At 40.8% G+C, this 26,466-nt stretch overlaps 1 protein-coding gene across 4 annotated transcripts in view; it reads left to right on the top strand.

Annotated features, from left to right (window-relative positions):
- TMEM201 (transmembrane protein 201) overlaps positions 1-26,466 on the top strand; it is a 138,028-nt gene that overhangs the window by 22,077 nt on the left and 89,485 nt on the right. For 2 of the 4 annotated variants that reach the window (XM_053691438.1, XM_053691437.1), the window contains exons 4-6: positions 3,208-3,384; positions 3,645-4,009; positions 15,073-15,276. In XM_053691438.1, the coding sequence (XP_053547413.1) occupies positions 3,208-3,384; positions 3,645-4,009; positions 15,073-15,276 (746 nt within the window). Of the gene's footprint in view, positions 1-3,207; positions 3,385-3,644; positions 4,010-15,072; positions 17,279-26,466 lie in introns of those variants that run through there. The other 2 variants (XM_053691440.1, XM_053691439.1) reach the window with 2 other exon arrangements.

The following is a 26,466-nucleotide window of genomic DNA, read 5'->3' as shown; positions in this document are numbered from 1 at the left end:
GGTCTGGGAACCCCTGAAAACTCAGGGTCTATGGTTTCGGGAAGACTCTCTTCTCCCGATAAACATAATGGAACTGAGAGCGATATTCAATGCTCTCAAGGCTTGGCCTCGACTAGCAAAGGCCAAATTCACAAGGTTTCAATCAGTCATCATGACGACTGCTACATATATCAACCATCAGGGGGTAACAAGGAGTTCCCTGGCGATGGAGGAGCATCCGGGGGAGTGGGAACTCCATCTGGAAATCTTTGCCCAAATAACTCAATTATGGGGCATTCCAGACTTGGTTCTGATGGCCTCTCGTCAGAACTTCATGGTCCCTTGTTACGGGTCCAAATCCAGGGATCCCAAGGCGACTCTATTGGATACAATAGTAGCACCTTGGATCTTCAACCTAGCTTATGTATTCCCACCGTTTCCTCTCATTCCCAGGCTGGTAGCCAGGATCAATCTGGAGAGGGCTTCGGTGACCTTGATAGTTCCTGTGTGGCCACGCAGGACTTGGTATGCAGACCTGGTGAATGTGTCATCGGCTCCACCATGGAAGCTACCTTTGAGACAGGACCTTCTTATTCAGGGTCCATTCGAACATTCGAATCTGGTTTTCCTCCAACTGACTGCTTGGAGTTTGAACGCTTGATTTTATCAAAGCGTGGGTTTTCAGATTCTGTAATAGATACTCTTATTCAGGCTAGAAAGCCTGTAACTAGAAAAATTTACCATAATATATGGAAAAAATATATCTGTTGGTGTGAATCTAAAGGATTCCCATGGAACAAGATAAAAATTCCTAAGATTCTTTCCTTTCTACAAGAAGGTTTGGAGAAAGGATTTTCTGCGAGTTCTCTGAAGGGACAGATCTCTGCTTTATCTGTTTTACTTCACAAAAGGCTGGCAGCTGTGCCAGACGTTTAAGCGTTTGTTCAGCCTCTGGTTAGAATCAAGCCTGTTTACAGACCTTTTGACTCTTCCCTGGAGTCTTAATCTAGTTCTTTCAGTTCTTCAAGGGGTTCCGTTTGAACCCTTACATTCCATAGATATTAAGTTATTATCTTGGAAAGTTTTGTTTTAGGTTGCAATTTCTTCCGCTAGAAGAGTTTCTGAGTTATCTGCTCTGCAGTGTTCTCCGCCCTATCTGGTCCATGCAGATAAGGTGGTTTTTACGTACTGAGCCTGGTTTTCTTCCGAAGGTTGTTTCCAACAAAAATATTAACCAGGAGATAGTTGTACCTTCTTTGTGTCCGAATCCAGTTTCATAGAAGGAACGTTTGTTACACAATTTGGACGTTGTCCGTGCTCTAAAATTCTATTTAGATGCTACAAAGGATTTCAGACAAACATCTTCCTTGTTTGTTGTTTATTCTGGTAAAAGGAGAGGTCAAAAAGCAACTTCTACCTCTCTATCTTTTTGGCTTAAAAGCATCATCAGATTGGCTTATGAGACTGCCGGACGGCAGCCTCCTGAAAGAATCACAGCTCATTCCACTAGGGCCGTGGCTTCCACATGGGCCTTTAAGAACGAGGCTTCTGTTGATCAGATATGTAAGGCAGCGACTTGGTCTTCACTGCACACTTTTACCAACTTTTACAAATTTGATACTTTTGCTTCTTCTGAGGCTATTTTTGGGAGAAAGGTTTTGCAAACCGTGGTGCCTTCCATCTAGGTGACCTGATTTGCTCCCTCCCATCATCCGTGTCCTAAAGCTTTGGTATTGGTTCCCACAAGTAAGGATGACGCCGTGGACCGGACACACCAATGTTGGAGAAAACAGAATTTATGTTTACCTGATAAATTACTTTCTCCAACGGTGTGTCCGGTCCACGGCCCGCCCTGGTTTTTTAATCAGGTCTGATGATTTATTTTCTTTAACTACAGTCACCACGGTATCATATGATTTCTCCTATGCAAATATTCCTCCTTTACGTCGGTCGAATGACTGGGGAAGGCGGAGCCTAGGAGGGATCATGTGACCAGCTTTGCTGGGCTCTTTGCCATTTCCTGTTGGGGAAGAGAATATCCCACAAGTAAGGATGACGCCGTGGACCGGACACACCGTTGGAGAAAGTAATTTATCAGGTAAACATAAATTCTGTTTTTATCAATGAGGGGATGTTGGCCAATACTGTGTTAGCCTCAGGCCGCCCACGGCAGAACGCTATTTTATCAATGAGGGGATGTTGGCCAATACTGTGTTAGCCTCAGGCCGCCCACGGCAGAACGCTATTTTATCAATGAGGGGATGTTGGCCAATACTGTGTTAACCTCAGGCCGCCCATAGCAGAACGCTATTTTATCAATGAGGGGATGTTGGCCAATACTGTGTTAGCCTCAGGCCGCCCACGGCAGAACGCTATTTTATCAATGAGGGGATGTTGGCCAATACTGTGTTAACCTCAGGCCGCCCACGGCAGAACGCTATTTTATCAATGAGGGGATGTTGGCCAATACTGTGTTAACCTCAGGCCACCCATAGCAGAACGCTATTTTATCAATGAGGGGATGTTGGCCAATACTGTGTTAGCCTCAGGCCGCCCATAGCAGAACGCTATTTTATCAATGAGGGGATGTTGGCCAATACTGTTAGCCTCAGGCCGCCCATAGCAGAACGCTATTTTATCAATGAGGGGATGTTGGCCAATACTGTGTTAGCCTCAGGCCGCCCATAGCAGAACGCTATTTTACCAATTAGGTGATATTAGTCAATGGCGTGCTAGCCATACTGCATAATGCCAGGAGGTGGAAACGTCACCTCATTGATATAATGGCGTTCTGCCGTGGGAGGGCATGTCTGACACGGCTAAACATTTGGGGCTGAAACTGTCCAAATCACACCACTTATTTTCATATATTCCTTTTTAATATGCACATCACATAGGAAATAAAAATGTTCCACATAATTAGTGCTAGAAATTTCTACAAGTCATGGTCTAGTAAAGTGTAACGGTTAAGTAAGAAATTCTGGCTGATAAACTGCAGTGATACGTTTCCACCCTTCTCACAATTAGACGCCATGAAATCGCAAATGAGTAACAGTGGTCTTCTCTTAAGAGCCATACGTTTTTCCTTTTGGTTTTCGCCTACTAAAGTTTAGAGGTAGAGAAGTTGTAAAAAGATGGTTCTTGAATTGACGTCAGGGGCCCTTTATATAAGAGGATGACAGATTTGCTGTTGCAGTATGTGATTTAATCCCTTCTATTCATGTGCAGGATCAGTATGATGAGGAGATAGAGGTTTACAAACACCACTTGGAACAGATGTACAAGCTGTGCCGACCATGCCAAGCTGCTGTAGACTATTATATCAAACACCAAAACCGCCAGCTGCGGGCTATAATGCTCGACTACCACCTCAAGAAGAGGGAAGCAGATAAATACCAAGTACAGGTAAGTTACAGTCTGCAAAGATCAGAGGAAATCAGACCTGAATAGCTATGAATAATAGTGGTTTTCTGCTCTTGTGCCAGACTTCTGTAATTGATGATATAACTTTTGTGAATATTTCGTAATTGACATCCATCCATCCATGCTTAAAATGGCTATCTATTAAACTATATATCTTTAATACAGTGTGCATATAGCATGTGTGCAATAATCCTTAAAAAGGTATCTAAATTTTTTTTTAATTTTTTTTTTTTTTTAATCAGAGTTTTGGAGTTTCATTACCCACTCGGGCTCCCTTGAAAGTCATTCTCCTTCGCTTCCTTGCTTTTCTCAACTGTGCGTTTCTATTGGCCTTGGCCCTTTGGGGCTCAGGCGACTTGATTTCACGCTCACATAAAGACTCTCTTACGACGACTTCAACTGAAAATCAACACCAGAACCTCTCTCAAAATGAACAAGACAAAGCTGGTCATCGCCTCTTCTGGGAGGGGGTACTGGATGCTGTTCCTGAACAGACTTTGGAAAACCTGAATATGGCATGGCGCTATGGGTGGAGCCATCAGCTGATTGTGGTCATACTAGGCCTCTTGGCCTGCATCTTTGCCATGATACTGGCTGGTCGTATCAGGTCAGTGTTTAATCTCATTGCAGAAGAAAGGTTGATTTATTTGTCTAAATGTGGAACATGAAAGTAGTTTATATTGTATAAATCCACTATTGGCAGCATCTCTGCACACAAAAGGAACATTTAAAGGGACATGGAACCATTTTTTTTTTCATGATTCTGACAGAGCATACAATTTGCAACTTTCCTTTTTTTTTTTTTTTTTTTTTTGTTACTATCAAATATGCTTTGTTCTCTTAGTATCCTTTGGTCAATTTGCAGCATTGCACTACTAGGAGCTAGCTGAGCACATCGGGTGAGCGTATATATGTGCAACCACCAATAAGCAGCTAGCTCTAAGTAATGCATTGCTGCACCTGAACCTAACTAGGTGTTCTTTTCAACAAAGGATACCAATAGACAATCAAGGAAATTGGATAAATTAAATTGGAAAGTTGTTTAATTATTCAGATAGAATGTGCACTTTTAAAGACTATTTGTGGGTTTCATGTCCCCTTTTCTCCAACATTGGTGTGTCCGGTCCACGGCGTCATCCATAACTTGAGGGAATATTCTCTTCCCCAACAGGAAATGGCAAAGAGCACAGCAAAAGCTGTCCATATAGTCCCTCTTAGGCTCCGCCCAACCCAGTCATTCTCTTTGCCGTTGCACAGGCAACATCTCCACGGAGATGGTGAAGAGTATGTGGTGATTAGTTGTAGTTTTTTATTCTACTATCAAGAGTTTGTTATTTTAAAATAGTGCTGGTATGTACTATTTACTCTGAAACAGAAAAGGATGAAGAGTTCTGTTTGTGAGAGGAATATGATTTTAGCAGCAGTAACTAAAATCGTTTGCGGTTTCCACATAGGACTGTTGAGATGAGATAATTTCAGTTGGGGGAAACGGTTAGCAGACTTCTCTGCTTAAGGTATGACTAGCCATATTTCTAACAAGACTGTGTAATGCTGGAAGGCTGTCATTTTTCCCCTCATGGGGACCGGTAAGCCATTTTCTTAGTCTCAAACAGAATAAAGGGCTTAATATGGGCTATAAAACTGGTAGACACTTTTATGGGCTAGATCGATTGCTTTATTTGGGCATTTTATACAGCTTGAGGTTAAAATTCACACTTTATAACTTTGGGGAACGTTATTTTCACGGCAGGCACTGGCTTAGACACCTTCCCAGTCAGGAAGGGCCTTCTTTGTAGTAGGCAGAGCCTCATTTTTGCGCAGTTACTTTTGAGAGCAGGACATGCAGATGTATGGGTCTGGAAGTAGTTGAAAAGGTCCCTAGAAGGCTTCATTTGGTATCGTATACCCCCCTGGGTTTGGTAAAGTCGCAGCAAAGGCTGTAGCTGGGACTGTAGAGGGGTTAAAACTATAAACGGCTCCGGTTTTGTCATTTTAAGGGTTAAAGGTCTGAAATTTGGGGTGCAATGCTTTGAGTTTAAGACACTGTGGTAAAAATTTGGTTAAGATTGAACAATTCCTTCATAGTTTTTCACATATTCAGTAAAAAAGTGTGCCCTGTTTAAAATTTAAAGAGACAGTAACGGTTTTATTTTAAAACGTTTTTTGTACTTTATTGACAAGTTTAAGCCTGTTTAACATGTCTGTGCCTTCAGATAAACTATGTTCTGTATGTATGGAAGCAAATGTGTATCCCCCTTCAAAATTGTGTGATAATTGTGCCATAACGTCCAAACAAAGTAAGGACAGTACTGCCACAGATAGTAATGTTGCCCAAGATGATTCATCAGATGAAGGGAGTAGACTTAGTTCTACATCATCTCCTTCTGTGTCTATACCAGTTATGCCTGCGCAGGCGACCCCTAGTACTTCTAGCGCGCCAATGCTTGTTACTATGCAACAATTGACGGCAGTAATGGATAACTCCATAGCAAATATTTTATCCAAAATGCCTGCATTTCAGAGAAAGTGCGATTGCTCTGTTTTTAGACACTGTAGAGCAGGAGGGCACTGATGATTACTCTGTCATACCCTCACACTAATCTGAAGTGGCCATGAGGGAGGTTTTGTCAGATGGGGAAATTTCTGATTCAGGTAGAATTTCTCAACAGGCAGAACCTGATGTTGTGACATTTAAATTAGAGCATCTCCGAGCACTGCTTAAGGAGGTGCTATCTACTCTGGATGATTGTGACAACCTGGTCATTTCAGAAAAATTGTGCAAGATGGACAAGTTCCTAGAGGTTCCGGTGCACCCCGACGCTTTTCCTATACCCAAGCGGGTGGCGGACATAGTGAATAAGGAGTGGGAAAAGCCCGGTATACCCTTTGTCCCCCCTCCTATATTTAAGAAATTATTTCCAATGGTCGACCCCAGAAAGGACTTATGGCAGACAGTCCCTAAGGTCGAGGGGGCAGTTTCTACACTAGCCAAGCGCACTACTATTCCTATCGAGGATAATTGTGCTTTCAAAGATCCTATGGAAAAAAAAATTGGAGGGTTTGCTTAAAAAGATTTTTGTACAGCAAGGTTACCTCCTGCAACCTATTTTGTGCATTATTCCTGTCACTACAGCATCGTGGTTCTGGTTCGAGGAACTAGAAAAGTCGCTCAGTAGAGAGACTCCGTATGAGGAGGTTATGGACAGAATTCTCGCACTTAAAGGATTACTTTCTGTTATAATTTTTAAGCTAAACAACTAACATATTAAAGTTAATAAACATTAATTAAAACCTACTGACCTATATTTTCTCCAAAACAAAGTTTCATAACGTTCTAAAAGTTATATCTTTTATTCGCCGATGATGTCACTTTATCCTGCCCACTATTTTCAGCACTGTGTGTTCAAAATACTTAAACCAATAACTTTGTGTTTAAAGCGCCATTTTGAAACCTAGGTATTGTAAACGGATTGGTACAGAGCAAAGGATACCCACGGAGTGGGTTTGGAAAACAATTAAATTTGCAGACAAGATTTCTGATATACGGTAGAGATATGTTAATGAAATGCTATTGATAAAAAGCGTATTTGGGGTAGTTAGTTAGTAACAGGCATAGAAAATATTTAGTTACAGTGGCCCTTTAAGTTGGCTAATTCCTTTATTTTAGATGCCGCTTTGCAGTTAGCGAGGTTAGCGGCGAAAAATTCAGGGTTTGCAATTGTGGCGCGCAGAGCGCTCTGGCTAAAGTCTTGGTCAGCGGATGTATCTTCCAAGACAAAATTGCTTAATATCCCTTTCAAGGGCAAAACCCTTTTTTGGGCCAGAATTGAAAGAGATTATCTCAGACATCACTGGGGGTAAGGGCCATGCCCTTCCACAAGATAGGCCTTTCAAAGCCAAGAATAAGTCTAATTTTCGTTCCTTTCGCAATTTCAGGAACAGACCGGCCTCCAACTCTGCAGCCTCTAGAGGGTAATGCTTCACAAACCAAACCAGCTTGGAAACCGATGCAAGGCTGGAACAAGGGTAAGCAGGCCAAGAAGCCTGCTGCTGCTGCTACCAAAACAGCATGAAGGAGTAGCCCCCGATCCGGGACCGGATCTAGTAGGGGGCAGACTCTCTCTCTTCGCTCAGGCTTGGGCAAGAGATGTTCAGGATCCCTGGGCACTAGAAATAGTCTCCCAGGGTTATCTTCTGGAATTCAAGGAACTACCCCCAAGGGGAAGGTTCCACATATCTCACTTATCTTCAAAACAAATAAAGAGACAGGCATTTTTCCATTGTGTAGAAGACCTGTTAAAGATGGGAGTGATACACCCAGTTCCAACTGTGGAACAAGGACTGGGGTTTTACTCAGATTTGTTTGTAGTTCCCAAAAAAGAGGGAACCTTCAGACCAATTCTGGATTTAAAGATTCTAAACAAATTTCTCAGAGTGCCATCGTTCAAAATGGAAACTATTCGAACGATTTTACCTACAATCCAGGAGGGTCAATTTATGACTACCGTGGATCTAAAGGATGCGTATCTACATATTCCTATCCACACAGATCATCATCTGTTCCTAAAGGTTCGCCTTTCTGAACAAACATTACCAGTTTGTGGCTCTCCCATTCGGGCTAGCCACTACTCTCGGGTCCCTTCTAGCGGTTCTAAGACCAAGGGGCATTGCAGTGGCACCTTATTTGGACGACATTCTGATACAAGCGTCGTCTCTGTCAAAGGCTCACACAGACGTCGTTCTGGCCTTTCTCAGATCTCACGGGTGGAAGGTGAACATAGAAAAAAAAGTTCCCTGTCTCCGTCAACAAGAGTTCCTTTCTTGGGGACAATAATAGGTTCTTTAGAGATTTTCCTGACAGATGTCAGAAAGTCAAAACTTCTAAACGCTTGTCAAGTGTCTTCACTCTGTTCCACGTCCTTCCATAGCTCAGTGCATGGAAGTAGTAGGGTTGATGGTTGCAGCAATGGACATAGTTCCTTTTGCGCAAATTCATCTAAGACCATTACAACTGTGCATGCTGAAACAGTGGAATGGGGACTTTACAGACTTGTCTCCAGTGATTTAGAAGACCAGAGATTCACTCCGTTGGTGGCTAACCCAGGATCACCTGTCCCAGGGAATGAGCTTCCGCAGACCAGAGTGGGTCATTGTCACGACCGACGCCAGTCTAGTGGGCTGGGGCGCGGTCTGGGACTCCATGAAAGCTCAGGGTCTATGGTCTAGGGAAGAGTCTCCTCTCCCGATAAACATTCTGGAACTGAGAGCGATATTCAATACACTCAGGGCTTGGCCTCAACTAGCAAAGGCCAGATTCATAAGATTCCAGTCAGACAACATGACTGTTGCTTACATCAACCATCAGGGGGGAACAAGGAGTTCCCTGGCGATGAGCGAAGTGACCAAAATCATAAAATGGGCGGAGGATCACTCCTGCCACCTATCTGCGATCCACATCCCAGGAGTGGAAAACTGGGAGGCGGATTATCTGAGTCGTCAGACATTCCATCAGGGGGAGTGGGAACTCCACCCGGAGATATTTGCCCAGTTGACCCAATTATGGGGCATTCCAGACATGGATTTAATGGCGTCTCGTCAGAACTTCAAGGTTCCTTACTACGGGTCCAGATCCAGGAATCCCAAGGCGACTCTAGTGGATGCCTTGGACCTTCAACCTAGCTTATGTGTTTCCACCGTTTCCTCTCATTCCCAGGCTGGTAGCCAGGATCAACAGGAGAGGGCCTCTGTGATTTTGTTAGCTCCTGCGTGGCCACGCAGGACTTGGTATGCAGACCTGGTGAATATGTCATCGGCTACACCATGGAAGCTACCTTTTGAGACAGGATCTTCTAGTACAGGGTCCATTCGAACATCCAAATCTAGTTTCTCTCCAGCTGACGGCTTGGAAATTGAACGCTTGATTTTATCTATGCGTGGGTTTTCGGATTCTGTGATACTCTGGTACAAGCCAGAAAACCTGTAACTAGAAAAATTTACCTTTTAAAATATGGAAAAGATATATCTGTTGGTGTGAATCCAAGGGATTCTCATGGAGTAAGATTAAAATTCCTAGGATCCTTTCCTTTCTCCAAGAAGGTTTGGATAAGGGATTATCAGCGAGTTCTCTAAAAGGACAGATTTCTGCTTTATCTGTCTTGTTGCACAAACGACTGGCAGCTGTGCCAGATGTTCAAGCTTTTGTTCAGGCTTTGGTCAGGATCAAGCCTGTTTACAGACCTTTGACTCCTCCCTGGAGTCTGAATTTAGTTCTTTCAGTTCTTCAAGGGGTTCCGTTTGAACCTCTACATTCCATAGATTTCAAGATGTTATCTTGGAAAGTTCTGTTTTTGGTTGCTATTTCTTCTGCTAGAAGAGTTTCTGAGTTATCTGCTCTGCAGTGTTCTCCGCCCTATCTGGTGTTCCATTCAGATAAGGTTGTTTTGCGTACTAAACCTGGTTTCCTTCCAAAGGTTGTTTCCAACAAAAATATTAACCAGGAAATAGTTGTGCCTTCTTTGTGTCCGAATCCAGTTTCAAAGAAGGAACGTTTGTTACATAAATTTAGATGTAGTACGTGCTTTAAAGTTCTATTTAGAAGCAGCAAAGGTTTTCAGACAAACGTCTTCTCTGTTTGTCGTTTATTCTGGCAAGAGGAGAGGTCAAAAAGCTACTGCTACCTCTCTTTCCTTTTGGCTGAAAAGCATCATCCGATTGGCTTACGAGACTGCCGGACGGCAGCCTCTCGAACGAATCACAGCTCACTCTACTAGGGCTGTGGCTTCCACATGGGCCTTCAAGAACGAGGCTTCTGTTGATCAGATATGTAAGGCAGCGACTTGGTCTTCCCTGCACACTTTTGCCAAATTCTACAAATTTGATACTTTGCTTCTTCGGAGGCTATTTTTGGGAGAGAGGTTTTGCAAGCCGTGGTGCCTTCCGTTTAGGTAACCTGATTGGCTCCCTCCCTTCATCAGTGTCCTAAAGCTTTGGTATTGGTTCCCACAAGTTATGGATGACGCCGTGGACCGGACACACCAATGTTGGAGAAAACAGAAATTATTCTTACCTGATAAATTACTTTCTCCAACGGTGTGTCCGGTCCACGGCCCGCCCTGTTTTTTTTTTTTTTAAATCAGGTTTGATGAATTTCTTTTTTTAACTACAGTCACCACGGCACCCTATAGTTTCTCCTGTCCGTCGGTCGAATGACTGGGGTGGGCGGAGCCTAGGAGGGACTATATGGACAGCTTTTGCTGTGCTCTTTGCCATTTCCTGTTGGGGAAGAGAATATTCCCACAAGTTATGGATGACGCCGTGGACTGGACACACCGTTGGAGAAAGTAATTTATCAGGTAAGCATAAATTCTGTTTTTTTTTTTTTAAATTTTTTAATTTCCTATAAAATATTTAGGGGTAGTTAAATTATTGATTATTTTTCCCTCTAACTCTTCTCTAAAACAGAGGTCTTGCAGGAGTTCTGTGCCTGGAACAGTTTCTCAATTCCAGTCCTTACACTAACAGGCCAAAGTTTCAGGATTACCTTGGGTGAGAGCAGGTTAATAACCATGGTTACTGATCAGCTGATTATTTTGCCAGTATTCAAGTTAAAATATCCTGAAATCTGGCCTGTTAGTGTGCCCTGGAGTCTGGAATTCAGAAACATTGGCCTAAAAAATTGTAGCTGCACAACTTCCAGTTAACTGGGTTAGCTATAGGGAGCAAGTGTGCTCATCAGTTCAGACGCAGTTGTATTGACATGGAGTGAAAGGTGAGGGGCATTTATTTATTCCTGTGTGCTTTATTAGTATCTAGATTATAAGGGCTAAGGTCAACAAACAAGTTTGAAGAACCCTGCTTTAGTGTATGGCACCTCTTTAGATAACATGTGAGGTGATGACTGTCCCTATGTTAACGTGTTGTATTGCTAATGCTTAGAACCTGTCCTAAGGTGGCCTACTCGCTTTAATGCACTTCCCCTTTTCTCCTTCGTTCATTTGTGTTGGATAAATTCTCATTGTGGATTGTATTACATTTTTTTTACAATTGGCTCTTTCGCCTTTTATTTTCTTATTTGTCTTGTTTCCCCACCTATACTGAACATTTCTGAACTTAGTGATGGTAAGCTATCCCCTTTATGAAATCAGATCTGGCATGTTAGTGATATTTTAGATGTAGTTTAATTAATCAGTTGTAACGAAGATGCTCTAACTTAATGGGACAGTCTACACCAGAATTTTTATTGGTTTAAAAGATAGATAATCCCTTTATTACCCATTCCCCAGTTTTGCACAACCAACACAGTTATATTAATATACTTTTTACCTCTGTGATTATCTTGTATCCAAGCCTCTGCAAACTGCCCCTTTATTTCAGTTCTTTTGACAGACTTGCAGTCTAGCCAATCAGTGCCTGCTCCCAGATAACTTCACGTGCACGGTGTTATCTATATGAAATACATGAACTAACACCCTCTAGTGGTGAAAAACTGTTTTTTGCATTCTGAAACGAGGTGGCCTTCAAGGTCTAACAAATTAGCATATGAACCTCCAAGGTTAAGCTTTCAACTAAGAATACCAAGAGAACAAAGCAAAATTGGTGATAAAAGTAAATTGGAAAATTGTTTAAAATGACATGCTCTATCTGAATTATGAAAGTTTATTTTGGCCTAGACTCTCCCTTTAATATTTAATATAAATATGAAATTTAATTACCTTGCGCTGTGGCCGCCCAGTTCAATATTCAGTGCATGTTTTTTTTTTTTAATTTCAACACTATATAAAAAAGTAAATTATAGCGGATCTTCATTACAACTGATTAATTAAAGTCCATCTAAAATATCGGTAACATTCCGGATCTGTTTTTATAAAGGGGCTCCCAGTCGGTGTCTGAGACAGAGAGGGTAATAAAATGTTCATTTTCAGTTTGAGTAAACTGTATAAAAAAGATGAGAAATTGTGTAAATAAGAAATAAAAGATAAAAAGGTCTGCTTTCCCTGTTTGCTCAACCCATTGCATTGGGTTGTGGATTTTAATAAGCAGTAAGTTCTTTCATATACAAAATGATAACTAAATGTTTAATTTTTAATACATTTTAATCTCTGCAGCTGGCATAACAAATCATTGTTAAAAAAACAAAACACTTAGTTTTTTTTTATTTATATAATTTTTGTTTAATTAGGCACTGTTTTGTAAATTCCAGCTACAACTGTAATTATTTAAAATGAAGAGGAATGTATCTAAGAGCGCTGAAAAGAGTGTCCTATAGCTTCTAAAGAGAGATGGGTCCTTAGCCACCCAACAAGATACAGATATAGAGAGAGGTTCAAAAGGAGCGCCTCTCTGGAAGCAAGGACTAGTACTCGGGTATCTAAAGTTAACCAGTACTCCTAAAAGGATCTTATAAGGATAGAAATGTGTGCTACATTAAAATGAGAGCAGCTGATAGGTTAAAACTGTAGAGGTAGGGTACTAAAATTTTAAAATATAGAATATTACAAGTACATGCATGGATCCATGACTTAAAAATATACAAACAAAATAGTAATAAAAACAATAACCTAGCACAGTATTGTTTGAAACAGGTATAAATTATAATTGAAATAGAGCTCACCATATGTTAACGCGTTTCGGCCCAATATAGGGTCTTTCAAGACCTATATCGGGCCGAAATGCGTTGACAACATATGGTGAGCTCTATTTCAATTATAATTTATACATGTTTCAAACAATACTGTGCTATGTTATTGTTTTTATCCACAGGATTTGAAGACATACACTAGGATTTTTTTTTGGATAACTATTTTCACCAAGGATTTTTATTTCATTAGGGATTTCTTTTTGGATTTATAAGTTCATTTCTTATATTATAATCCTCAACACACGTTTTTTTTTCTCTATTTGTACTAATCTGATCCTCATTATCACTGTTTTTTCACATGGCTCTATAGCCATTATTGTTTTTGGAGTTTTGCATTTTTGAATTTTGCATTTTCGACTTTTGTATTTTATTTTTCTTTTTTTCAGTGTACACCAACACGATTTTGGAAATTCTTTGCACCAATCACAAAATTGATGAACTGAACTAATTTGAACTTTTTATATCGCTGAACTTATTCCATTTATCCACTTCCCAATGCAACTGTAGGATACGCTGATATATCTTGAGACATTGCATATTAACCATACCGTATATTTATTACATTGATATTGTTCCCAATTGGTTTTTATACTTGTTTTTATTACTATTTTGTTTGTATATTTTTGTCATGGATCCATGCATGTACTTGTAATATTCTGTATTAAATATTTTTAAATTTTAGTACTCTACCTCTACAGTTTTAACCTATCAGCTGCTCTCATTTTTATGTAGCACACATTTCTATCATTATTAGATCCTTTTAGGAGTACTGGTTAACTTTAGATACCCGAGTACTAGTCCTTGCCTCCAGAGAGGCGCTCCTTTTGAACCTTTCTCTATAATTATTTAAAATGATTTAACCTGTATAATGCTGGCATGATTTGCCATTTATGAGATAACTCTTTGTAAGATTTTTCTGATTCCACGTTCCTGGTCTCCTTTATTTCAGCCAGTTAGGGACGGATGTAACTGCCATATGCTTTGAGCTACGCAATGTTGCAGTGCTGGTTTTAAAGCTCAATTTTCCGGTATTGTAAACAAAATTAAAGGGATCCTATGTATGTAATTTGTTTTTCTTCTTATGATAGAGCAGCAACTTTCCAATTTACTCCTGTTATTCATTTTTTATAATTCTCTTGGTATCTTTATTTGAATAGCAGGAATGTAAGCCTTTGGAGCTGGCCCATTTTTGGTTCAGCACATGGGTAACACTTGCTGATTGGTGGCTAAATGTAGCCACCAATCAGCAAGCGCTACCCAGGTGCTGAACCAAAAGTGGGCCGGCTCCAAAGGCTTACATTCCTGCTTTTCGAATAAAGATACCAAGAGAATAAAGAAGATTAATTGGAGTAAATTAGAAAGTTGCTTAAAATTGTATGCTCTATCTGAACCCTGAAAGAAAATATTTGGGTTTAGTATCCCTTTTTAAGGAACAGTATACACTAATTTTCATATAACTGCATGTAATAGACACTACTATAAAAAAAATAAGATGCTCCGATACTAAGATAAAAATCCAGTATAAAACTGTTTAAAAACTTACTTAGAAGCTCTGTTGAAAAGGTAGCTGTCAAGCCCACTGCAAATGAGAAATCTGACACTTCCCCCCATCTTCTTTTGCATATGAAAAGACCCTTTACACAAACAGGAGCAAGCTGGAGTAGGTAGCTGACGGTATTCTCATAAAACTTTGGGACTTGGTTAGGAGACTGAAAATCAGAGCAATGTTATTTAAAAAAATAAGCAAAACTATACATTTAAAATTTTTTTTTTATGGTCATTATAAATAGATCTACAAAACATTTATGCAAAGAAAAAATGTGTATAATCTCCATTTTAGGATGAGTTGTAAGACTTCAGTTTTAAATTATGACTATCCAAAATAGCCTGTGGTGCCTGTGCCACATAAGGAATTTTACATACAAACTCATTTATAACCAGATAGGAAGCTTATCTTTACTGTTTAAAGAAAATTCTACCCCACTGGATTAACCTTCTGATTTAATTTGTAATTGGTATTTTCGTTCCTGTAGGTTGCGCAGAGTGGATGCTTTTTCCTCCTTCCTGTGGGTGCTGGTCACCTGCCTCTACTTGACTGAGCAATACCTGCTGACGGATGCCCCCACCTGGATGGACACCGCCAAGCTTGGCACAATCTCTCTGTGCTGCCTGTTTGGTTTCACTGCAGCAATCGCTACTCGCAAAGCAACAAGTCAGCGGAGACCTCGTCCTCGAAGGTCAGAGTCAGAGCAGTGAACCCTGGGACCGGAAAACATGCTCCCCCATTCTCAGCTGTGTAGTCTGCATCTCTTATCTCCCATCTGTCCCTCCAACAGTGTCCCGTCCCCTTTTATTTCTCCTATCTATTCTGTCTTATGTTGCCAGTGTTAGTCATTCAGCCACCCACCCATCTGTGTTCTCAAATGTGGGAATGGACTATTGAAAGCAAATGGTACTTAGAGCTGTAAGCTCAGTTTCAGTAGTTGACAACCTTCTTTATTGTCTGTCTATACATAATGTGGGTCATATGCTACAGTGGTCTGAGACTACTGGAACCGTACCCACAGTGTATTTTCCACTTGCTATATATAACATCAGCATTAGAAACAGAGAGCAGTAGAAAATGTAGCATAAAATTACAAGCAATAAGCATCATGTAGCTGTCACACTGCCTGTATAGTGACAGCAACTTAATTGGGAATCTAGATGCCAAGTGCTCTAATTTTTCTGCCAACTTTTACAGTATTGAATAGCTCTTTATGCCTAAGTGTATTACATGTATTTTTTTTTATATTTGAAATAATTCACCTCACCCTAAAAAACAGCCCTTACAACAATCTGAATAATTCACCTCACACAAAAAGAACAGCGTTTTTACAACCATCTGAATAATTCACACACAAAGATCAGAGCTTGCAACCATCTGAATTATTCACCTCACACACAAAGACTGCGCTTTTACAACCATCTGAATTATTCACCTCACACAAAAAGAACAGCCCTTACAACCATCTGTATTGTTGTTGTTGTTTTTCCTCTCTTGTGTTTGAGTGTGAACTGCTGGTGACCATGACCTGATTCCCATGTCCATCAGAGAAGTGATCTGCCATGGGTTAAGATTGCGAATTAGTGCTATTTTTACAAAACCTCCTCTCTTCAGTTCTGGGATTATTCCTAGTGCAAAAAAAAGATTTTGATAATTTGTTTAATGTTCAAAAAATGTAGCAGACTTCTGCTCAGGTGCAGCGCAGCCTTTGTTTTAAACACTAATCTGAATGGCGCTAATTTATGTAATGGTCACAAGAACCCATTGCCCCCTGGGCAGGATGCAAATCCATGACCATCTATATAAGGCAGCGGTAAGAATGTGCAATGGGACATGTAGCACGTTCTTTATGTCCCCATTCTAATTTATTTTCTCCGAAATTTGTTTCCTACTTTGCTGAGCCCCTTTTACAATTACAAATGTAAATGAGATGTAATGAGGAATATTGTATCCTAAATGTCTCCCACTTGTAGCTTAGTGTTAGCTATATGAGAGAGTGCTAGTATCCTGTCTGTATTGTGCACTTACCTATATAAGCCATATGGGGGTGGCAGGTATGTGACTTTTATGTAATTATTAGGTCGTTCATACACTGACTCCATGCGGCTGCACCTGTGCCCTGAGTGCTAGTTTTATTTAACTTTTTAGTAATCAATGCACAACTTAATTATTTTCACTAATTGTAATGTGTAGGGCATTAGAGGCATGAAGTAGTGTGATAGTAAGATCCCAGACGCACTGGTGCATTTTACTATTGCAGTCCATTTAAGCTAGTAATCATGTTTTCTCAGTGTTATTTATGTATTTTTATATATTATGTAATGTTATTTATCTGACAAGATGTGAACAGACACAGGAGGCGTTTGCGAGTAAGGAGCGTGACGGGGACTTTATCTGACGGTACATTTGCAGCTGTTACATTGGTGCTAGTAGCCTCTTTGTCCCACACAAGTGTCAGATGTAGGCTTATTTTCATATGTAGCAGCTGTCTGATCTGCGTCATTGCCATCACAGCATAATGCATGTGTCTGTCCCTTCTCACTGTCACATCATGTGTCTCTATTTTTTTTTGTTTTTTTTATGGAGTGTAATTCACGCTTGTTTTATTATCTGCATACTTTGTATTCGCTGCTTGCCCTTGCAGCTTTGTTTTTCTGTTTTAAATAAAAGGCCAAAGAGCCATTTAAATGAAACCAGTGACTCCAGGACCTGTACTTTCCTTCAACACACCAGTGCGCTCTACATGTCCATAACGCAACTCGTCTACTGTATCTAGAACTGGAATAAGTGACCCATTTACTACACATACTCTAGCAACAAAGGGGTTAAAGCTCCTATTTTATGTTGCACCACATTTAGTGCATAGTAACGCATCACGCTCCTCCCTGATTGATACATTTAAAGGGACTTTGTACTTAAATTATTTTTTTAAATAAAAATAATGAGCGTTTTGAAACGAATACAATATTATCAGTTGCGTATGTCCTACTGATTCTGCCATATTACATTTAATTTAAACGGATTTTCCTCCTAGGGTTTTCATACCATAAAAGTAACAGAATTAAATGCTTATATTTTGTGTGGTTGATTGAAAGAGTTAAATATCTGTTTAAAACACTAGTCCATTTTATTTTAGTTGAAAGGAGCCATCTGAAGCCGTGTGAGATACAGCTATGGTATCCTGAGTCTGCAAACGCATTTCATTTCAAGCTTTGCCTCTTAGTTACGCTTTGCAACCATAGTCTGTATTTTCATTCTGCCACTTCCTGCTTCAGCAAACATGAGCACGTGCCACGTGATCCATCCAACCACAAATGTACTTACTAAATCTGAGCAAAGTCTGCGTAGAAAAAAGGCCATTCTCTCATTTCTCATTGAAACTTAAGGGGTAAAAAAAGCTTTTGTTTAATCATAAATGTGTTACAGTATTTGTGCCAGTCCTTGTGTGCCACGATTTGTGTTGGCGCTGTCCTCTGCATGGAATACGTTACCATAGTAATGTAAGATAATCATATTGAGCTGTGCTGTTACACACGCACACAGTATATATCAGAAATGGTCAATGCATTACAAACGACCTGCACACACATGTATTTAAGACATGTAGGCCTACGTGTAGCATGTTGCAGGGATGTAATCCTCTCGAAGCAGTGTTGCATTATAGGAAAATTGGACAGTGGAAATAATGAATGTATATTAGGAAGTATTTTACTACACTTTTTTTTTTTACAACATCACAAATAATACAGTATTGGTGTCATTGTTACACACATTACTGATGTGGTAATTCATTCACATCATGACAAGTAAAATTGAGTTTGTGTGTCCATTAGTATAGCTATTGATTCTGTAACGCTACACTATTTTATGGGGAACTAAACTTTGAGTATAATGTCCTTTTTTTTTTAAACTTATGACCTAGGTGTACAAACAAAACCCTCATTTTCCTCAGGATATTATGGAGTTTGTCAGGGAATCTGCATAAGGTGTAATAGCTACGTGCTCTGCTAACTGGTTTTCTTTCTAATTTCAGTGAGTCCAAAAATTAATTCATAACCTATGGGAAATACTTCACCTGGCCACCAGGAGGAGGCAGACACCCCAACAAAGCATTAAATAACCCCCCCTTCCCCTACCCTCATAATAGTTCTTTGCCTTGTTTCATGGAGGTTGGCACAGAGAGGTGCTCTGCTGAAGATTGTTTTTAGTGTCCTCAATGGTTTGTTTCCTGCAAGAGATCACAGGGAGCTGTTAGTAGCCATGTAATTCTCTTAGAGTTTTGGTGAATGTTAGCTTCTTGATGTTGCAGGGAAGTTACCATACCTCCTTCCAGTATACTTATGCTATCCTCCCTTTTCGGCAAACAGTGTTAGTTACACTGATTTTCCTTGTGCCACAGGTCCCTGTTAGGATGAAGATTATACTGTCATAACTGGAACTGCTGCCAGTTTGTCTAGGACAACAGATGGGACTTCTGGATATCAGTGAAGAAGCCGGGTAAGTAATCTGCTCTTATACCCTTTTTTTTCCTCAAATAGCTTGTTGCCTGTCAAATAGAAACAAGGACATCTGTACTTCTTACACTCCAGACATATGTGGGGGAATTTGACTATTAAATAATACAGTATTAGAACTGATATCCATAGCCACATGGCTAATTGCCTAATATATGGGACACATATGGGGCATGTGAGAAGGAAGTGAATACATTATTTTATTAATGCAGATGACTGCTATATGTTATAAGGGCAGTGTTAGAATTGGAATCCCTGTCACTTACTGTTCTGGCATTACAAGGTAAAAATATCAGAAGATAAGTATCTTCTACACATTTGATGAATGAAAGTCTCATTCATTTTTTTTTTATTTTTTTATTTCCTATGACTTTAGCGACTATGCTCATGTTTACAATCACTTTAACCATATTTATCTCTTATAAAATAATCATGTCTGGTGGTTTATCAGCATTACCAGTCCTTGACATACTTATTTCATATTTAGGAAACAATCATAAGTGGTCACTATTGGCATTCCAGTGCTAATCCTCTTCTTATTAGCAGGTGATTATCTAACAATGCCAGTGGTTACTCCATGCTTTTTTAATTTTATATTGAAAGTAACTTATCTGATGGTTAATTAGCTTCCAGTGCTTAATCTACTTACCTATGAAAATAGACACACCTGGTGGTTGTCTTTCCCAGTATCTATTTGTACTTATTTCCTATGAAGAAACAAGAGGAAAAACAATACCTGGTAATTTATTAGTGTTTCCAGTATTGAGCTTTCCAAATAGAAGTACCGATGTTTAGACACTTTCTTTGGATCAGGCCTAAGTAGTCTAAGGAATCACTGTGCTTCTTTGTACGCAGAAGGCTTAGTTTGAATCCGCTACAGTGGTTTAATTTCCATCTGGCGCATCCTTTTTGGTTTTCTGCTGATAATCTTATTGTTCCTAGAACTTCCTGTGCTTTTGCTTTATTAGCATTCATAGTGCATAGACATTTTTATCCTCATCTATGAATAACATGTTACTGGTACTGAATCATGTTTAGCATTCACAATACCTACAGCATAGCTATTGATTATAGTACTTCTATCAGTATTTAAATCTCTCTCTCTTCTTATCCTGCAAACTAGCAGGTCTTGCGGATTCATAACATTCCAGGTTTATTAACAGTACTCAACCGTACTTTTATTCCTAGGTTGCTATATATTTCCTTGGGTGTTTTAGTCTTACCGGGATTAAGCATTCGTTATTTGATCTTCTAGTGTTTAAACGCACTATATTCTTACACTGTAAATCACATAATTTGTAGCGCATTTGCATTGCCAGTCCTTGTGCTGGCCTATACTGTGGCTATATTTATCTTGTATGTGCTTAAAGGGAAAGTCAACCCAAAAATTACTTATTTAGATGATGTAATTAACATTTTTTTACAGCTAACTGTGGTTTTATTTTTATCTAAATATACTTTGCAAGTAAAATCACTTACTAGTTCTCCGGCTGTTTTGAAATGGCCGCTTGACCTCTCCTTTTCCTGACTGCAACCAAACTGATTTTCCAGCTTCCTCTAAGTGATTTGTGTCGACCCTGAACTTTCTCGTGTTTTGCGCATGTGCAATGTGCCGTTTTCGTCAAGGGGACATTTTAAGTAAGGAACCAAAAAAAAAATGCTCAGTAGCATAGCGTATATAACACTAAATCCTAAATCACATTATGTTTGTTGAATCATATAGCATATACTTCTTAATTCAAGGCCAACGGTAATTTAAAAAAAAAATAAAATTCAAATGGTTCTTAGAAATTAATTAGCTTCGTATATATACATACAATTAGACAAAATTATTTTTATTTATTTTAATAAAGTGCTTGTCAGTTTGTGATATTGGAAATAAAACTTAATATGTCATAGTGTAATATCCTAACAATATTTTCACTAAATATAAATTATCAGTACATTGGAAGAAATAAAATGGTATTTAATTATTTATGTATTTTATAATTCTTTTGTTTGGTAGGTTTTGGCTAAACACCTTGTGATTTAAACGCCCTTTAATGCAACTGTCTTCCCAGGGATGTTCTTCACTAGTTTTACTGCTGAGAGAGTGCATTAGCTTTGTACTGGGGAAAAAGAGTTGCCACATTTAAAATGCAGGGCTTAAAAACATTTAAATTTAGATCATACAGTAATGCAATAAAAATGCTTTAGTGCATTAGATGTACTATTGCTATATTGAGTCTCTTTAAGACATAAAGGTTGGTTTCACTATTTCTTTTTAGAGTATATTTTAATTAATAAGGTTTTACTGGTTACTGTTAAGTGTTTGCAAAAAGGCAACTTTCCTTCTTAATACAAGGAGAGTCCATGACTTCATTCCTTACAGTTGGGAAATACTGAACCTGGCCACCAGGAGGAGGCAGACACCCCAGCCAAAGGCTTAAATACCTCTCCTACTTCCCCCTATCCCCCAGTCATTCTTTGCCTTTCGTCACAGGAGGATGGTAGAGAAGTGTCAGAAGATTTCAGAGCTGTTCCTCAGAAGGGATATATGCCTTTCGTTATGGAACTGGAGTTTTAAGTAGTCTTGTCAACCTCTCAGTGAGAGCATTGATGAAAGTTAGTCTGGAGATGCAGGGAGAGTCTTTCTGTGAACCCATCCAGACTGCCTGCTAACGGCTCCTTAAGCAACCAGTGTTGATGAGTTTCACTGTCTGCTTTCTTCACTCAAGCCCATGTCAGGAGTGATGCTACAAGACTGTCACACTTGAGAGGCTGTGTTTCTGTTCCACAGCACGGATTCTGGTAAGATCGTTTAAATTTTTACTTATGTTGAAATTGCTGAAGACAGGGTCACAGTGTGACTCCTTTTATCTTTATAGAATCATGGGCAATATCTCCTGAGGGAGGTTATTGAACAGTGGGGATTAATCAAATTTTTTTTTTTTTAATTCTGCTTTTATGTGAGATTTATTTTTTGTGCTCATAGACTGTTATGCGGTAACGGAACATAACATACAGGTGTGTTTACGTTCACTTTGAACACTGTGCAGCTTGATAGCATTGGCACACTTTCTCTTGCAAGGTGTATCCAGTCCACGGATTCATCCTTTACTTGTGGGATATTCTCCTTCCCTACAGGAAGTGGCAAAGAGAGCACACAGAAGAGCTGTCCATATAGCTCCCCCTCTAGCTCCAACCCCAGTCATTCTCTTTGCCGGCTCTAAGCACTAGGGTCTCTCTCGGGAGGGTAAAGTGAATGTGGTGTAAAATGGACAAGTACCTAGAGATCCCTGTTTACACGGATGCGTTTCCGGTCCCTAAGAGGATTGCGGATATCGTTACTAGGGAGTGGGCTAGACCAGGTGTTCCCTTTTGTTCCCCCTCCTGTTTTTAAGAAAATGTTCCCCATATCTGACCCTGTGCGGGACTCGTGGCAGACGGTCCCTAAGGTGGAGGGGGCTGTTTCTTCACTTGCTAAACGCACAACCATACCAATTGAAGACAGTTGTGCTTTCAAAGACCCTATGGATAAGAAGTTAGAGGGTTTACTTAAAATTTTTGTTCAATAAGGTTTTCTTCTCCAGCCTATTGCCTGCATTATTCCTGTAACTACTGCAGCCGCTTTCTGGTTTGAGGCGCTGGAAGACTAGCTCCAGACGGAGACCACATATGAGGAAATTATGGATAGAATTAAGGCTCTAAAGCTAGCTAATTCTTTTATCACTGACGCCGCTTTCCAAATATCTAAGTTAGCGGCAAAAAATTCAGGTTTCGCCATTTTGGCGCGCAGGGCGCTATGGCTAAAGTCCTGGTCGGCCGATGTGTCGTCTAAATCCAAGCTTTTGAACATCCCTTTCAAAGGAAAGACCCTCTTCGGGCCTGAATTGAAAGATTTTTTCAGAAATCACTGGGGGAAAAGGCCATGCGCTCCCTCAGGACAAGTCCTTTAAGACAAAGAACAAAGCTAATTTTCGTTCCTTTCGTAATTTCAGGAACGGCCCCGCTTCATCCTCTCCGGCTGCAAAGCAAGAGGGTAACGCTTCACAGCCCAAGGCAATTTGGAAAACTTACCAGGGCTGGAATAAGGGGAAACAGGCCAAGAAGCCTGCAGCTGCCACCAAGACAGCATGAAGGGGTAGCCCCCGATCCGGATCTAGTAAGGGGCAGACTCTCTCTCTTCGCTCAGGCCTGGGCAAGAGATGTACAAGATCCTTGGGAGTTAGATATTGTATCCCAGGGATATCTTCTAGAATTCAAGGGTTCTCCTCCAAGGGGGAGGTTCCACATTTCTCGTCTGGCTACAGATCAGACAAAGAGAGGCGTTTTTACACTGTGTAGAAGATCTACATACAATGGGAGTGATCCAACCAGTTCCAATCGTGGAACAAGGGCTGGGTTTTTACTCAAACCTGTTTGTGGTTCCCAAAAAAAGAGGGAACTTTCAGACCCATCCTGGATCTAAAAATTCTAAACGGATTCCTCAGAGTCCCATCATTCAAAATGGAGACCATTCGGACAATCTTACCAATGATCCAGGAAGGTCAATATATGACTACCGTGGATCTAAAGGATGCATACCTACACATTCCTATCCACAAAGATCATCACCAGTTTCTCAGGTTCGCTTTTCTGGACAAGCATTACCAGTTTGTTGCTCTTCATTTCGGCTTAGCCACTGCTCCCAGAATTTTCACAAAAGTGCTAGGGTCCCTTCTGGCGGTGCTAAGACCGCGGGGCATAGCAGTGGCGCCTTACCTAGACGACATTTTAATTCAGGCACTGTCTTTCCAAAGAACCAAGTCTCACACGGCGATTGTATTGGCCTTTCTGAGGTCTCACGGGTGGAAGGTGAACATCAAAAAGAGTTCTCTGTCCCCTCTCACAAGGGTTCCCTTCCTAGGGACTCTAATAGACTCGGTAGAAATGAAAATATTTCTGACAGAGGTCAGAAAATTAAAACTCTTAACTACTTGCCGAGTTCTTCATTCAATTCCCCGGCCATCTGTGGCTCCGTGCATGGAGGCAATCGGATTAATGGTAGCGGCAATGGACATGGTCCCTTTTGCTCGGATACACCTCAGACCACTGCAACTATGCATGCTCAAACAGTGGAATGGGGATTATGCAGATTTGTCTCTTCAAATTCAGTTGGGCCAGGAGACCAGAGATTCTCTTCTCTGGTGGTTGTCTCAGGACCACCTGTCTCAGGGAATGTTTCCGCAGGCCAGAGTGGGTCATTGTAACGACCGACGCCAGTCTGTTAGGCTGTGGTGCGGTCTGGGACTCCCTGAAAGCTCAGGGCTTATGGTCTCGGGAAGAAACGCTTCTCCCGATAAACATTCTGGAACTGAGAGCGATATTCAACGCTCTTCAGGCATGGCCTCAACTAGCTGTGGCCAAATTCATCAGATTTCAGTCGGACAACATCAAGACTGTAGCTTACGTCAATCATCAGGGGGGAACAAAGAGTCACCTAGCGATGACGGAAGTAACCAAAATAATCAGGTGGGCGGAGGACCACTCCTGCCATCTCTCAGCAGTTCACATCCCAGGAGTAGACAACTGGGAGGCGGATTTTCTAAGTCGTCAGACTTTTCACCCGGGGGAGTGGGAACTCCACCCGGAGGTGTTTGCTCAGCTGACTCAGCTATGGGGCACTCCAGAATTGGATCTGATGGCGTCCCGTCAGAACGCCAAACTTCCTCTCTACGGGTCCAGGTCCCGGGACCCCAAGGCGGTATTGATGGATGCTCTAGCAGCGCCTTGGTCCTTCAATCTGGCTTATGTTTTTCCACCGTTTCCTCTCCTCCCGCGTCTGGTCACCTGAATCAAGCAGGAGAAGGCTTTGGTGATTCTGATGGCGCCTGCGTGGCCACGCAGGACTTGGTATGCAGACCTAGTGAACATGTCATCTGTCCCACCATGGACACTGCCAATGAGGCAGGATTTTCTAATACAGGGTCCGTTCAAGCATCCAAATTTAGTTTCTCTATGACTGATTGAAGATTGAACGCTTAATTCTATCAAAGCGTGGGTTCTCTGAGTCAGTTATAGATACTCTGATTCAGGCTAGAAAGCCTGTCGCCAGGAAAATCTACCATAAGATATGGCGGAAATATCTTTGTTGGTGTGAATCCAAGGGTTACTCATGGAGTAAGATTAGGATTCCCAGGATATTGTCCTTTCTCCAAGAAGGACTGGAGAAAGGATTGTCAGCTAGTTCCTTAAGAGGACAAATATCTGCTTTGTCTATCCTGTTACACAAGCGTCTGGCAGAAGTACCAGACGTTCAAGCGTTTGCTCAGTCTTTAGTCAGAATCAAGCCTGTCTATAAACCTGTGGTTCCGCCATGGAGTTTGAATCTAGTTCTTTCAGTTCTTCAAGGGGTTCCGTTTGAACCTTTACATTCCATAGACATTAAGTTGTTATCTTGGAAAGTTTTTGTTTTTGGTAGCTCTCTCTTCTGCTCGAAGAGTTTCGGAATTATCTGCCTTAGTGTGATTCACCTTACCTGGTGTTCCACGCAGATAAGGTAGTTTTGTGTACCAAGCCTGGTTTTCTTCCTAAAGTTGTTTCTAACCAGAATATTAACCAGGAAATAGTTGTTCCTTCTCTGTGTCCTAATCCATCTTCGAAGAAGGAACGTCTTTTACACAATCTTGATGTAGTTTGTGCTTTAAAGTTTTATTTACAAGCAACTAAGGATTTCAGACAAACATCTTCCTTGTTTGTTATCTATTCTGGTAAGAGGAGAGGTCAGAAAGCGACTGCTACCTCTCTTTCCTTTTGGCTGAAAAGCATCATCCGTTTGACCTATGAGACTGCTGGCCAGCAGCCTCCTGAAAGAATTACTGCTCATTCTACCAGAGCAGTGGCTTCCACATGGGCTTTCAAAAATGAGGCTTCTGTTGAACAGATTTGTAAGGCAGCGACTTGGTCTTCACTGCATACTTTTGCCAAATTTTACAAATTCGATACTTTTGCTTCTTCGGAGGCTATTTTTGGGAGACAGGTTTTGCAAGCAGTGGTGCCTTCCGTTTAAGGTATCTGTCTTGTTCCCTCCCTTCATCCGTGTCCTAAAGCTTTGGTATAGGCATCCCACAAGTAAAGGATGAATCCGTGGACTGGATACACCTTGCAAGAGAAAACAGAATTTATGCTTACCTGATAAATTACTTTCTCTTGCGGTGTATCCAGTCCACGGCCCGCCCTGGCATTTAAGCCAGGTAAAAAATTTTTTTGTTTAAACTACACCACTGCATCCTATGGTTTCTCCTTTTTCTTCCTAACCTTTGGTCGAATGACTGGGGGTGGAGCTAGAGGGGAAGCTATATGGACAGCTCTGCTGTGTGCTCTCTTTGCCACTTCCTGTAGGGAAG

The sequence above is a fragment of the Bombina bombina genome, chromosome 8 (genome assembly GCF_027579735.1).
Source record: "Bombina bombina isolate aBomBom1 chromosome 8, aBomBom1.pri, whole genome shotgun sequence".
Taxonomy (NCBI): domain Eukaryota; kingdom Metazoa; phylum Chordata; class Amphibia; order Anura; family Bombinatoridae; genus Bombina; species Bombina bombina.
Note: the sequence above shows the minus strand (reverse complement) of the source record. Positions and strands in the feature narration are given on the sequence as shown.